General features: G+C 35.9%; 3 protein-coding genes across 3 annotated transcripts; 1 reads left to right on the forward strand and 2 right to left on the reverse strand.

Annotated features, from left to right (window-relative positions):
• Positions 1-1,092: 1,092 nt before the first annotated feature.
• Positions 1,093-3,915, reverse strand: Or-36 (olfactory receptor 36). Its single transcript, XM_013322152.1, has 6 exons — positions 3,901-3,915; positions 2,460-3,208; positions 2,289-2,388; positions 1,890-1,994; positions 1,577-1,732; positions 1,093-1,143 (listed from the first exon to the last, which is right to left on the reverse strand). The coding sequence occupies exons 1-6, from the start codon at positions 3,913-3,915 to the stop codon at positions 1,093-1,095; spliced, it is 1,176 nt and encodes a 391-aa protein (XP_013177606.1).
• Positions 3,916-8,028: 4,113 nt separating this feature from the next.
• Positions 8,029-12,378, forward strand: Srp72 (signal recognition particle 72). Its single transcript, XM_013322197.1, has 13 exons — positions 8,029-8,167; positions 8,363-8,597; positions 8,732-8,876; positions 9,253-9,443; positions 9,764-9,901; positions 10,043-10,175; positions 10,366-10,545; positions 10,803-10,961; positions 11,165-11,377; positions 11,540-11,637; positions 11,710-11,811; positions 11,925-12,029; positions 12,208-12,378. The coding sequence occupies exons 1-13, from the start codon at positions 8,065-8,067 to the stop codon at positions 12,347-12,349; spliced, it is 1,944 nt and encodes a 647-aa protein (XP_013177651.1). The 5' UTR covers positions 8,029-8,064; the 3' UTR covers positions 12,350-12,378.
• Positions 12,379-12,619: 241 nt separating this feature from the next.
• On the reverse strand, positions 12,620-15,197 carry LOC106125136 (probable rRNA-processing protein EBP2 homolog). Its single transcript, XM_013322219.1, has 5 exons — positions 15,047-15,197; positions 14,674-14,894; positions 13,949-14,107; positions 13,474-13,621; positions 12,620-13,020 (listed from the first exon to the last, which is right to left on the reverse strand). The coding sequence occupies exons 1-5, from the start codon at positions 15,098-15,100 to the stop codon at positions 12,652-12,654; spliced, it is 951 nt and encodes a 316-aa protein (XP_013177673.1). The 5' UTR covers positions 15,101-15,197; the 3' UTR covers positions 12,620-12,651.
• Between the last annotated feature and the right edge of the window lie 158 nt (positions 15,198-15,355).

The raw sequence follows: 15,355 nt of genomic DNA on the forward strand, positions 1-15,355 counted from the left end.
CGACTTCAAATCGATTATCGAGAAATGCGAGCTTAATTTCAATAAAGTTTGATTGCCGAGAACGAGCAGATTCATAAGCTCCCAGAGAGTTAAACTCTGTTTAGATAATGTTCGAATTGGTTGAACGTTGAAATGTTGTTTTAATTAATAGATCTACTATAAAAATGTTGGAAAACAGTTGATTGGGTTAGAGGGGGGATTAAAAGTCACGTCAATGGCACGAATCGATGTATTTATAGGAAATAAAAAAAAACTAAAAACATAAGTCGTAAATAGAAGCATGTCATAAGGTTATAATAAGAAATATATCACTTTCCTGTGAGTAGGACCAAAACAATATGGTGTAGGATAACTTTAAAGTTGTTGTTTAGAAGAATTTTCAATTTGACGAGACTCGTCAGATACCAGCCACTGTCAGAATTTACATACAAATGGCTTGTAATTCGGCCTCTGTCGCTTGTCAAATTATTTTGCTAACTTCATGGATTTATATGTAAATTTCCATAGGGCGAACTTAATAAAAAAATAACTTCATAAACCTCTGAAATTTTTAATAGAGACTGCAAAAACATTGTTTAATCCTTTACATTTTTTCGTTAAAATCTTAATAGTTTTGTAGTTTATGTAGTCATAATCATTTACGGTTCTCCTTTACACAGCAAGAGGCAATCCTAAAAGTGACTTTTTCATAGTAGAAGGCAAATAAGCAAGCACCTACCTGATTTTGCTAAAAATAGAAGTGACCGCTGCTCATAAGCAGGCCTTAAAATTCGCGAAATATGATTTTTTCGATCTTGCATATACTCCAATTTTATTAATTGTATAGATAGATTGACGAATCTGTACATACAATTGTTTGCTATAATAATTTTCTGCATCACAATACATCAACGTTGGCAGAGAGAGAACCTCTGCACGTAGACAGGAGTTAGGAGCGACGCCAAGCGACGCAAATATTAAAGTGGAAATATTAAGCTTGAGCTCGTGACATTTCATAGAAACATTTTATCTGCGGTTCTTTAATTAAAAGCACAAACTAATACTTTTATTTAATACTTAAGAAACTTCACTGATGAGAATGTATAAAATCCGTTAATTGGTCTTATTCAAAAGCGTGTAGAAACTATAGCTCGTTCGCAAGATCTGTAACAATGAAATATATCTTGACCGAAAAGCCATCAATCACTGATTCCTGGATCAGTGATGTAGAAATGTATTTCCACTCCTTTCCTTTAATCTTTTCTTTCTTGCTTAGATTCTTAAAAAAATAATCGTACTTTTTAATCAACTATGTCACAATTTCATTATCTTACTAATATTATAACTGCTAATGTTTAGATGGATGGATGGATGTTTGAAGATATCTCCAGAACGGTGAACGGATGTCGATGAATTTGGTATAAATATAGAATATAGTCCGAAAGAACACAAAGCTACTAATTATGGTTTTATTAATCCGCGTGATGTAGTCGCAGGCGACCGCTAGTACTAGACTAAAATCAAAACATACAACAGCGTGATCATCATTATGCTCCATGTGGATCTATGTTTTATTCATATTCTCTGCGTTACTTACAAAAACGAATGTGGTTAGTGACATCTCGTTAAATGGTCCCGCTTTGAATACAAGCCTCTTGCTCAATATCAGTCCTAAGAGGTGAATCTCTTTCTGTACTGCTTTATCACATTTTACCCAATCACTTTCAAAAGCTCCATAACTCACCTTCACACTCTAAAACGAACAAAAAAAATCATCAAAGGAACGGCTACTTTCTACAAGTTCTTCGCATATAGAGTTAGGTTAGGTAATTCATTCCACAAGCAGTTTTAAACTAATTCTTTACAAAGTAACCTTAAATCTTGCAATAATTTTTAAGATTCTTACTCACTTCTTCTGTCACTTCGTTACTGAACCAATAGAAAAGTAACAACTGTATTAGACATGCCACCACGAACAAACAACTTGAGATAAGCATCGCCAAATCATCTTGCACCTAGAAAATTAAGTTGATTCTGACAAAGAGAAGAATACCAGCACCGAGGGGAATGAACAAATGACATTAATCAAAAAGGAATAATCTGCAGGTCCTGTGCTCGCTTCCACAACGTATGAATGTGTTTTTTGACTTATATATGTACATCTATCCGACGTCCTTACTGTGGAGGAAAAAAAGGTTGACTATGGCCTAGTCACCTCTAACTTAGGTTAGACTCCGAGCCCCTCAGTTGGGACATATAATGCGCTGATGATAATGAATCACCCGATTTGTAAACATAATTTTACTCACTTGAACAATCTGGATGATGCAAACCCCTAAATTAACTGAAATAACTATCAAATAGACGAACATTACGGGTGATATCAAATCATTGAATATCATTTGAAACCTAAAAAAAGAAAAGTTAAAAGTTGCTTATAGTTAAATTCTCTTACAATCGAATTTATCATATCCACGTACTTGATTAATTCAACGTGAAATTTATGACAATTTGCAATATTCTGATGGATTTCAACAGCATCTGATTTTACAACTTCTGTAGCGTACATTCGAGACATTTTCAATTGACCAGCAAAAAATATCATTATAGCTGCAACCATAGTATCCCAACCTATAACGTAGGCACTGACAATATGACCGAGGATAGTCTGGATTGTCATCGATACGTAATAACCTGGTGGTTCGCTACTAAAAGGAACAAACGCATCAAAGATATTTAAATAAATACTGGTGCCATTTTCTACTATTCTATTTTTGAAATAAGGTTCAGAAAAAATACTAAAGTTAGAAAAGAAAGCCAACGCCCAGAAAAAGTAAGTGACGCGCCGATTGCATCGAATATAATTCTGCATAATCTGAATCATTTTCCTCTCTTCTTCTTCTATTTGCTTGCATTCTACTTGTGATAAGTAATTAATAAGCAAAGCCCAAGTATCACATTCCTTTCTGAAGAAGCAAGCCTTCACAATGCCGAGGTGGAATGGAGCATACTGAAGGATTAGTTGAAGCGATTCCTTTTTGAGATCAAAAATACATTTTATATACTGAGATGAGAAAAATGCTACAATAACGTAGAAAATAAACATTTTAATTCGTGTCGCAACAATTTTTTGATCTGGCTGCCAGATACCAGTTAATCCTAATAGATAGAGATGAGGTCCAAGAGACGGATGTTCAGAATTTGCTAGAAACTTAAACATTTTTACAAGCTTTCACAACTTTGCTATTACAAATGCCTGGATTTAAGTATTTTCGCACTATTTAAATACAGATTTTATTCAGTCCTAAATCTATACTTCCAACATTAATTGCTCTTTACTTAATTGATGTGTGAATTTGTAAGGGGACGGGCAATCTGTCGCTATTTAATAATAGGTCTGACGGTTCGTTATTAATCAAATATGTATTTAATCCTGTATAGGTTACGTATTAAATACCAATTGCAGACTCTTGCAGAAAATTACGTACATTTATTAGACAATTTTTTATAGAATATATTAGATTTAGTAAGTCGAAGTGCATGTTTGAAATATCTTAATTTTTAAAAGTATAAATGCATTTCACCCGCTGTCATTGACGTCACGGTGACATGTTCAGCGCGGGACACGACGCTGGCTATACTCCAAGCATTGACGTAAAGAATACTAACAATTCTATTAAATATAACAGTGACACCACTGACGTTAGAGCAGGGGTTAGAAAATACAATTAGACTGTTTCATTTCAGATCGAATTTGGAGCACTGAAAATAATCTAATCTTTAAGGCACTTTGGTAAGACATACTTACAGTGATTGTAACTATATCGCTTAGAAGTATTATAATTTCTCGTCCCGTATATTGTATGTGTATGTTCTCTGTACGTATTATTCTACATTATCAGCCTTTATAACTGACCTCACTGTCTCCTTATACATATCCTCACAAAATCCATCCAAAATTCCTTCTTCTTTCTCTATCTTTATAACAAAACTAGCTGTCACACGCGACTCCATCCGCGCGAAATTAAGAAAAAACTTAATTAGCTTATGTATTCTTTCAGACTTTGTTCTATATTCATGCCAAATTTCAACGAGATCTGTTGAGCCCGCTAATGTAATAGCATTAAACTAACATAGAGCCATCCATTTAAATATTTGGATTTTAATATGAAGATAAGATAAGATAAGATTTCTTTGTTTTCGTTTAGAAGTTTTGGATGTTATAAAATTGTGTTCTATAACCCACTTTCAGTTGAAGTAACACAAGCGCTAAATCTTGTAGCATAGAAAACTCCAGCAAAAGCTTGTTTAATATAAAATGCACTTTGCAAAATAATTAGCGGCGCCGTAGAAGCTGAGTAAAACCTATTTGTATGATAATCCAGCGCGGTGTGGACCTTGTTGTAGCTAAACGACCTGGCAAATAAAAAGTTGTCGTAGCGACTGGCTGAAAGTTAAAACGTATTGCCGGATAAATAATGTTAACGGCAATTTATTTACACAAGTTTCCGACGTCCGATTATTTAAAGAAATTATATAACCAAAACAAAATAACTCTGCATGTTTCTTGACGTGGGTACGAATAATTAAGAAAAAAAAACAGAAAATACGGTAAACATTACCTACGCTTAATTTTTATGTTAGACTAGTTGTCGCCCGCGACTCCGTCTGCGTGCTTTGTGTGCTTCCATACTATGGTCTACATGTATTCAATATTTCATCGAAGTCCGTTAAGCCGTTATGGAGATAACTTCAAACAAACATCCATTCATCCATCCATCCAAACATTCTTATATATAGTGTAGTAGTACTACTAATATTCTTCCTTGTAGTAGTCGTCGTAGTTTCTTTACTATATTTATATATTTTTAATACCAGTTACTTAGAAACCTTTTCAGTAGCACGCTAGTTGACGTCGTCACTAGTCGGTGTCACGTTCCAACGGGACGTGAGGGACACGCGAACACGCTCGCATCACGCCGACTGTTTAATAACTATGACCTTATATTGTTGCATAAAAGTTATCACGACGTATGTAGAAAAGTTTAACGTGGATTTATGTGAAGCATGTATAAAGATGAAAGATAAGAAGTCTAGGATTCCTTGGGATCCTCAAAACAATTAATTTTTATTTATTTATTTATTTCATGTAACAGTAGGTAACACATATTGGAAAAATATTACAATTGGTTATTAGAAAAAAAAAATATTAAAGGTTCACAAGTTAAAGGAAAGAGTAACCAAAGAGTATATAAAATAATGAGAGTAACACTAAAACCAGTAATTTTTAATGGTCTAAAATAACGTTCTGAAATTTCTGGTCGTTCTGAAATCAAATCCGTTCTGAAATGAAATTAAAAGTGACCACAGTTAAGTTCGATACAAGTACAATTGTGAATTCGTGGACAAACTGTTAGACTGGAATTCCAAAGTTTTGTGAAACGGATCGCAGCGTTCAAACACTGGCCGGTTGTAAAGATACGCTTTTGATTCTGTGATTCAGTTGCTAAGTTTTGAATTTAATATTTACACTATTGAATTAAATATTATAATTTTTAAATTTACATAAATAACATTAAGGATATAACATTTATATAAATTTCATAAGACTTGTAATTGAATTAGTGATGTCGAAGAGACTCTGGTATGAAAGGTCCCGCACGGATGGTAATCCCCGTCTCGCCCGCGCCCCCTTACGGACCCCCGTGATGACACCCGCTGAGGAAATTAGCGGAAATACTGTTTGTTATTTCGCTTTATTTCTTCTCTGACTACAAATTGACGTTAATCTTGTTATAACAAGTTTATTTCAATGATGTTGAAGAAAATAAGTGCTATACTGATTACTCTAATATTTGTTTGTTTTGATTGAGGATTAAATTAAGCTTGATAAATCGTAATTTTTTTTGAGAAATTGTCACATTAACAGCATACATCATATCAAATATTTGGAATTATTTCTTTTTTTTAAACAGATTACAGATTAAAAATTACGTAAATTGTTTTTCGTTATCAGCAAAGTAATTATATAAGAAATAAGACATTTTTGTTCGCTGTTACAAACACTACAATTTTACCAACAAGAGTCAATGACGTCATAAGTTCCACTAAACATGTACATATGTATTTTACTTAAATATGTAGGGGAATAGTTCGTATCGTTTATATTAAATTTTTCAGCGTATGCGAGGCAAGGGTCGCGTTACGTATGGAGCAAAAGGATACGTGTATTATTCGGTCCGGGCCTGATAAATTACGTGGAATTTGATTTAAAAGGGTCCAGCCGACACAGCGACGTTTAACACTAACAATTCACACATGTCCAGTTACGTTTAAAAACTACAAGGGTACAAAGGAGAGAATAGTAACAAAACACAATTACTAATCAACATAATAAATATGAATTAAATTCATAAATACATTTCTCGCGTTTCCTTATGTTACTAATGTTGTAAATAGGAACATAGTCTGGAATAACACATAGGCTCTTAATTATGTTTTATTAAATTCCGCGCAGACGAAGTCGCAGACTGCTAGTTAAAATATAAAACAGCATGATGGCCGCCGTTTGTTTAGTGACATCAGTTTTCTTGTTTATTATTCTTGTACACACATTACAGTACTTAGTATGTGCAGATATTCTTGTACACAGCGAACCGGAATACATCCTAACAATTCATGAAAGACGTTTGTACAACAAAATAAGCAAAGTCATTATTTGTGTAGAATTGGAAATGCGCTCAATAAAGATGCGATCGCGTCCGCACCGTCAGCAGATACACCGTGCCTCTGCTCTGGTCGCCGCCGTTTGTGCGGACCGTACCAACGCCGGAAATTAAGGGAAATTAGACGCCAACTCTATAAAGAAACTGTCTCAATAGAAATACTAAATATCTAATTATTTTTAATGAAAACATTGAAAATACTCAATTTCTAGATTATGTAATGTTTTCTCTTTAAATATTATGACGTTGTCATAACATTTTCTTCTTGTACAATATTATATAACATCTATTTTAGGTTAGGGCTCCCTCAAATGCTGATAATCTTAATGCAGTTTTCATTCTTAACACTTAGTTACGAGGTAACCTTACTCCATTTGGCCATTGTGGCCTAAGTGAGTTAAAACCGTTATTATGGCCAGTGTTTCTGTCCGTTAATCCAGTCTCTAAAGTTATTTCACTGGTAAGCCACTTAAATCAAATTGAGATATTAAAATATTATAATTTTATGTAAACACAGACTTTATTGAAGCCAAATCGATACTTACGACTCCCACGGGACGAATCGATCAGTCCTTATTCATCGCCCGAACTTTTCAAATACCATTTTATAAACCTCCCAAGCGAAAATGCAACTGTCATTATAAGTTGGAGAGTTAGCGGCGTCGATGCTAAGAAATACTTTAAACTAACTCGACTCAGATTGAATCTAGACTCGATACCTGTCTGCTTCAAGATAGAATTGTTGGTGCGTTAAATTTAGACGTTTTAAAGTTTCAACCGTCTATATCTGTAGCACTATTCTGAAGAACAAATAAATTCAAAACTCAGCTCACGGATGTTAAAGTTTTGGCATCATTTCTTCTTTCATTCTTTCATGTTTATATATTAAATCAAATTAATTCAAAGTTAAAAAGAGCGATCCTGCTCTAAAAATATATTCGAAATTAGTAAAACCCTTAAGGAACTTACGAGCAAATCATATTTTGTCACGTTTTAAAGTCTTAAACGACATGATTGAATTTAAGAATACTAGTTTTCGATCATCATAATATATTACGTGGAATATTATTTTTCACTTTAGGATCGTTTAATTTATTGATTGATGGATTGGTAGAATAAATTGAATGCGCACACCCAGCAAGAATTTCACAATTTCACAGAATAAAGTCTTTGTAAGAGGAACATTTTTTCACACTGGAATTAATGGACACACATACAAAATATAAACAAAATATTTTATTGTATATTTTACTTGTTTCTTTTTGAAGTTGTAGAGTAGATTCGATAGTTTCTAAACGAAAATCAAATTGCGAAATCGCATGACAGCTCAAGTGCCAACCAACTTGAAATCTGTCAAAAAATGTCAGCCAACAAGGAAAGTAGCCTCGTTCAGGGCTACATTGAATTAAATAAATTTTGTCAAAGTGGTGATTATGAAAGAGCATTAAAATCTGCAGGGAAAAGTAAGAAAAATACATTTACTATGTTTTATTCCCGAAATCTTAAGAGTCTTATTCATAAATGGTATGCAAACATCTGCTCTTTTCACGGTCTCTTACATTGAAATTCAAGTCACCAAATAGTAACCATGAATGTACATGCTACAATAAGTAATCCTTGTTAATTGCATAACACAAAACATAACCAATATTTTCTAGTCTTGCAGATAGCTCCAACAGAGCAAAAGGCGTTCCACTGCAAGATAATCTGCTTCATTCAGCTCCACAACTTTAAAGAGGCATTGACAGTACTTAGTAACCCTAAGAATGCTGCTCTTGCTGCGGACTTGTACTTTGAGAAGGCCTACACTCAATACAGACTCAATTGTCCTAAGGATGCTTTGCAGACTGTGGACAATGCTCCCGAGCTAACACTCGCCTTGAAAGAACTAAGGTATGAAAACTTGAAAATTTCTTTCGGGTAAACACTTAAAAATGAAATTATCTTAAACCCATGTTCAATGTCAACTGAACATTAGGTGTTCAAAATAAATGAGATGAATGAAAATGTGTAATTTTCTATTTTAGGGCTCAAATATTGTACCGTTTGGAACAGTACCAAGACTGCTACAATCTTTATCGTGATATTGTAAAGAACACCACCGATGATTATGAAGATGAGAGGAAAGCCAACATGTCTGCTGTTGTTGCTAACCTAGCTGCATTGAACCCTGTTAGTATAATATTTTACACCACTTAATATAAACAATGATACATTTTTTACATAACAAAGTTTACTCGCAGGATTAACTTATGAAGTATATGTTTTAATGTAGACCAATTAAGTTTTAAAAACAAAGTTATCATTCTTACATATAGCAATATTTGTATTTGAGGCTTCAACATATTATATATCAGCAATGATTTTGTTTCTTAAATATTTATAATTTTAGATTATAGTTACTATATTATTGAAGCAATAATATCTATTTAAAATGGATTAAACAAAATTTCTACTTTCCGTTTTATCATATCTTCTAGTGATGTCTAGGACAAGTTGCCTTTGATTTGACTTATTTGAAATGATCACAAAATTATTTTCATTGTAGAATGCAGACTTACCACAATTTGAAGAGAACACATATGAGCTGCTATATAATGCAGGCAGTACTCTTGCAATGCGAGGAAAGTATACTGAGGCACTGCCAGTGCTCAAGCGTGCGGAGCAGACATGTGTGGAGAGTGTGGTTGAGGATGGCGGCACTGAGGAGGAGGCAAGAGAAGAAGCCGCTATTATCAGGTGTGAATTTATTAGTCAAGTGGGGTATTATCCCAGTAGTTAGTTACCATGATTTTGCTCATAGCAGCCACAGTCTAAAATGAGTCTTAAATTGAATATTAAAACCTTTTGCTTGTCATATCTGTTAATGTGAAGTAGCTAATTAATAGCTATAAATTTGCAATTTACTGCGCTGGTGCAGATACCCAAAGTGGGTATTTGGCCTAACAGTTTCATGCAAGTTGATCGCTTTTTAGCTCAGGTAGCTCTAACTGCAAGCAAAATTTAGGAAAAATACATTGTCTATTGATAATTTTATGAAGTTTGTGTTGACTTGTCAGAGTGCAGCAGGGGTACTGCCTGCAAAGCGCGGGTCGAGAAAAGGAGGCGGCAGCATTGTACCAGGGTGTGCTGAAGGACAAGCCCTCTGACCAGGCATTAGTAGCAGTCGCTAGCAACAACCTCGTCGTCATCAACAGGTATCTACTCTTTGGAAACACTAAATAACGTCCACGGCTTCCTTAAATTTCTTACTTACTTCTTTAAATCAATTATCTTGTTCATATTGACAAGATGAAGTGAGAAACACAAGAGAAACTTATGTGTCTTATGTGTAACAGGGATAGCAACGTGTTTGACTCCCGCAAACGTATGAAGGCTGCAACAGCGGAGGGCCTGGAGCACAAGCTGACCTCGCGACAGCGTGCAGTCATCGTCTACAACCAGGCCATACTCGCTATATACTCCAATCAGGTAATAATCAACTACAACTAGGTAATGGAGTAGTTATTGCAAATAATTTTTGAGTAAAACTTAATAGTATTCTATTTTTCTTTCTTCCAGTGCCTCTTCAGACTTGGAAGTTGGCCGCTAACTTGGAATATTAGTTAAGTGAATTATTAGTACTATTTTTAGGTAGGTATGACATAACTCGTATTTGCAGCCGGAGTTCTGCAAGCAGTGCTGTGTGAAGCTGTCCCGCGAGCTGGGCCAGGAGAGCCGCGCGGCGCTGGTGGAGGCTGCCTCGCTGGCGCGTGATGGCAAGCGCGACGCCGCACTCGCGCTGCTCGCCAAGCACCCCGGCACGCACACGCTCGCCGCCGCACAGATACTGCTCGCTCAGGTACTGCGGAGGTGGAGGTGGAGGCTCGCTCACAAACCTTCCCTCCAGCCCAATATACAAAGATCTACCCATGTAGATAAGGAGGTTATATGGAAGGTGGTAGGAGATTTTGGTGTACGGTGATGTACCTAGATAGGTTTAAAGGGGTTCACCGACACTTGTAAAATTTTGTTTTTATTAAAATTTAGATTTTCCGCTTTGATTATTACGATATAAAGTTTGTAAATCTCTATTCTATATATGTACTAATCCTGCAGGGTGAGAGGAAGGCAGCGATCAAGCTGCTGGAGGAGAGCGAGTTCAAGTACCGTCCGGGCGTGATAGGCGCGCTGGCCACCTTGTACTGCGCTGACGGAGACCACGAGCGCGCCTCGCAGATGTTCTTAGATGTACACCAGCATTACAAGAACGACACGGTATGAAGTCACTCACTCGGTCAAAAATAATTGATTATATAATTTAATTAGGCAAATTTGAACCGATCATCTGGTCAATGTAGCGAGAGTATCCTGGATGATGCACAGCAGTGGGCGTCATATATCTGAAGAAAGATAGAGTTAAATGTAACAGAGAAATGCTAAAGTTGTATGAAATGAACATATAAAATGTAATTTGTCAGGGTTCGGTGGCGCTGCGCAGCGTGTGGCGCGCGGCGGGCGAGGTGCACCAGCGCGTGGGGCGCGTGTCGGCGGCGGCGCAGGCGCACGAGGCGCTGGCCGGAGCGCAGCCGCACGACCGCCGCAGTCGTGCGCGTCTCGTCAAGCTGCTCGCACCCTCAGACCCGCAGCGTGCACGAGCACTCGCCGCGCAACTGCCGCCCATACAGCTGCAGGTACACACCTACTTACCATACTTAACTGAATATACGAACTTTGAAAGCTTATTGGAATCGAGCGCGTAAAAATTGTTTGCATTACATCGCGACTCGATAGTTATTTGAAAAATATTGATAATTAATTTTGAGGGTAGTTTAACTTTATTTATTGTGATACAGGGAGCAATCGATATCGAGGCGCTCGAGTCGTCCAAATGGATGATGGGAGCCAAGGTCGTCAAGAAGACGGTGCAGAGCAAGCAGGAACAATCGCCGGGGTGAATACATATTCACAGCTTTTTATCAAAACCTTTTACATTTCAAATATTGCTTATAATTCATGTTTTTAGAACGCCTGGTTCCGAATTGGGAGTGACCAAGAAACAGAAGAGGAAACGCAAGACCAAGCTGCCGCCCAATGCTGATCTCTCCAAGCCTCCGGATCCTGAGAGGTGAGATGTCAGAGAAAAGAGAACTAGTAAAATAATATATGTCATCAAACTTCACCATCAGGAAACGATTACATAATAATATACTGTATACTGAATATTGTGACTAATTGCAGATGGCTGCCGAAGTACGAGCGCACGGCGTACCGCAAGCGGCGCGGCGTCAGGCGTGACGTCATCAAGGGAAGCCAGGGCATGACCACCGCCGCCGTCGACCAATAGTCAGTATTTCCTGCCTAAAATTAATAAATACTTTTTACTCACACACTTGAAATACATTTTTAAACTTGCCTAGAAACTACTAATGCCATCTATGTCCAATTTAGTGTATTTATTTTATTTTGAGTCTCAATAAAGTGTTTTAAGTTGATTTAATTAAAATGTGTTGTAATATTTTAGCGACATGAGCAAGCAGCCTGTGAGCGCGTCTCCGGCGGGGGCGGGGGCTGCGGCCAAGAGCCCGCGCCCCGAGAAGCCCGCAGACAGCGCCTGGCAACGGAAGCAGCAGCAAAAGAAGAAGGGCAAGGGTCGCAAGTGGTGAACATATATATTAAATATATTTTATATGCATACATTCTTTCATTTTTCATAACCTACCCACGTTTTTAAAGTACGATTTTTTTTAGTAAATATAACATATCAAATAAATTTGGCATAGAACTAGAAATAGATAGAACATAGTCTGTACGAACACTTAGGTTACTTATAAAGACTTTTTTTAGTTTACAAATATGTTTAACTAATTGAATAAGTGAAGACCGTATTATTTTTATGAGTAGCCTACAGGTAGTTGAGTAAATGAAATCAAAAATAATTAAGAAAATAACTTTATTAGCATCACAATTATCTCTTAGCATTACGTCGCTTTGATTTGCCAGGTCTTTGATTTTTCTTATTATTAGGTTTGAAATTCTTAGTCTTAAAGTTAAATGGTTTCTTCTTCGCTGAGCTGTTGAAGTCGTCCATTTGATTCGTAGAATCACGGGTATTGAGTTTAGATCCTTTCTTTTTACCTCCGAAACCAAATTTCTTATCTTTCATGGCTCGTTTCTTTGACACTTTGGCTCTAGGATCTTTGCTGTTTGCTTTATTGTTACCTTTACCTTTATTGTCTTCTAAGAAATCTAAGTCAGTTGACTTGCCTTTTCTAACCCGTTTTAATTGTTCCAGCATATGTTTCTTTTCAGCTACTTGTTTTAGTTTTGTGTCGATCTAAAATAAAGAATAAGTCAGTTAAGATCAGTACATTTTAATTGATGATTCATTACTACTTGAGTAATACACATAATTTTTTTTTTTAAATATTAGATTTTTTTGCAAATTTACTAATATTTCTTTAACCATTCCAACTAAGCTCTAGGCTTGTGCTAGGATATGGTTTACGACAATAGTCGAATGGCGGGATTCGAACCCCCGACCTTGTGGTTGGAAATCTGTATCATTAACCATTAGGCTATTGACGCTTCAAAATAATGACTACTTAATTGATACAATACAGTGTACCTGGAATCAAGAAACCACAAAAAGCAAGTCATTGGGACAATCGTGGCAGAAGTCTTCTGAACTGAGCAACTCATGGTCCCTTGACTCTTGTCCAGATTTGATTCAAGTACTGAAAAGTTTTTGCTCACAATCATAGAAATTTATATTATAATTTAACATTACCTGCACTTTCTTGGCAATCTTTTTCTGTTCCCTGAGCTGGCGCACCTTCTCTGTGCGAGCTTGCGCCGCCTGCTTGGCCATCAAGTTCTTACGAACCTTTTGCATGTGTTCATCTGACTTGGCCATCTCCGCAAAGAAGTCATCCGGTCTGAAAGTTACTCACTTTACAGCACTGTCAGATGCTTAAGATTTATTGATATAGACCCTACACACATTGAAAGGTATAAAGGTAATACTAGCTGCAATTCCATCCACATGAACTATAAAAAATAATTAGTAGCTAATGGATGACCATATCCATAAAGATGTACATTGAGCCAATCCAAAGACACCTATTAACAAACATCCATCCATCCAAACTTTTACATTTGTAATATAACATTATTAAAGTATAAATTAATTTATTTAGACCTCTGTGCGATTATTATAAAAACTATAAGAGTTAAGAACATTTTAATGATTTTATTATTCGCACCTTCTTGTAGGTACATTTAGATCCTTTAACCTTTTGATGCCATCAATAACGGCAGCTTGCGCCTGCCGATGAATAAGATTCTCTCGCTTAAACTCATTCAGTATGGGGTCCTGTGTTGGGTCATATTTCTGATTTCCTTTTGAATTTTCCTTTACATTTCTGTATGTTAAAACAAAAGTAGATAAAAATAAAACATTTAGTTTTACATGTAACAATAGATAAAATGTTGACAACATTGACTCATTATATTATTCTAGACCAGAGAAGGGGAACCTTTACTAATTAATGTGCCAGTTTTCTAAACCTAATGTTAATATACAAGCCATCAAATAACTTTGACCTTGTCATTGTTGGGAATATTACATAATGTAGGGATCCTTCTCAATTAATACCATATCACAATTTTGTTCACAATGCATAATAATCAAGTATAATAGTAGCAGACATGCCATTTTGCCATCTCTATTCTGGATATATTACTGTTAAAACAGGCTATATCGCAAGATTTTTAGCTTTTTACATCTATGGAAGGCAATTTTCTATTTTAACAAACTCAGGTGGCCATGTACTCTTTTGCCACTTTATTCTATGCTATAATTTTTTTCGTGTATAACATCTTTCGGCCACATAGCCAAATAATATAAAGTGGGATGATGATCAAGCGCTAAAAATAAAAACAAATAAATATTAAAGGAGGTAATTGTCATATGAATTGCGGAACTTACTTTCGTCTCTGAGCTGTTTCTTCAATCTGGAGAGCTACATCTGGTGCCATCGGTGCCACTGTTGTTATCAAGTCTAATTTTTCTATCCATGGCAATTTTAATTCAATTTCTTTTAACTTCGCCTTCAATTCCGCAACATTATTAACGTACGTTTTGACGGTTTTTTCTATTTCTTCATTTAGTCCGGGCTTGAGAATACCTTTTGCAAAAGCTTCTTGCAACTGGAAAAAAATTGCAATTTATTTGTGACTATAAAGACAATAATTGTCCACAGAAGTACACACAAAACTAAGTTAAACAACATTTGACAAACCAGACTCGATTCATATAGTTATTAATGCTGTGGATAACTCTCGATTCATTAAAAACATACCTCTTCATCAGAGTCGACGTCTGTTTCACTATCGTTTAACACAAAGTCATTCATTTTTAATTCTTTTTTGAAACAACCGTAGTAAAATAACCTCTTTCAAAAATTAAACGTGCTCTGACATACTACAAGTGTTGCCAACGTCCAAAGAATAGTAAAAACAACAACACAGTATATAAAAGTACATGAAATCGCCATTTTTCAAAGCTTAAATCAGGCTTTTCACAACTTAAAATAGGCCATTGATTAAAAAAATCTTAATATGCCCTAGATCAAAGGAAACCTCGTTTCCGATAGCAGGCGCTGGGTAAT

The sequence above is a fragment of the Papilio xuthus genome, unplaced genomic scaffold (assembly GCF_000836235.2).
Source record: "Papilio xuthus unplaced genomic scaffold, Pxut_1.1 DF825928.1, whole genome shotgun sequence".
NCBI classification, from domain to species: Eukaryota; Metazoa; Arthropoda; class Insecta; order Lepidoptera; family Papilionidae; genus Papilio; species Papilio xuthus.

Coding starts and splice junctions, on each gene's coding strand:
- Srp72 (XM_013322197.1), top strand. CDS start 8,065: ATGTCAGCCAACAAGGAAAGTAGCCTCGTTCAGGGCTACATTGAATTA. Junction 9,902..10,042: donor AACCTCGTCGTCATCAACAG/GTATCTACTCTT, acceptor TATGTGTAACAG/GGATAGCAACGTGTTTGACT. Junction 10,176..10,365: donor TCGCTATATACTCCAATCAG/GTAATAATCAAC, acceptor TCGTATTTGCAG/CCGGAGTTCTGCAAGCAGTG.
- LOC106125136 (XM_013322219.1), bottom strand. CDS start 15,100: ATGAATGACTTTGTGTTAAACGATAGTGAAACAGACGTCGACTCTGAT. Junction 14,108..14,673: donor GAAACAGCTCAGAGACGAAA/GTAAGTTCCGCA, acceptor TTTAACATACAG/AAATGTAAAGGAAAATTCAA. Junction 13,622..13,948: donor CTAAATGTACCTACAAGAAG/GTGCGAATAATA, acceptor AGTAACTTTCAG/ACCGGATGACTTCTTTGCGG.
- Or-36 (XM_013322152.1), bottom strand. Junction 2,389..2,459: donor TTTCACGTTGAATTAATCAA/GTACGTGGATAT, acceptor TTCTTTTTTTAG/GTTTCAAATGATATTCAATG. Junction 1,144..1,576: donor CACTAACCACATTCGTTTTT/GTAAGTAACGCA, acceptor TCATTGTTACAG/ATCTTGCGAACGAGCTATAG.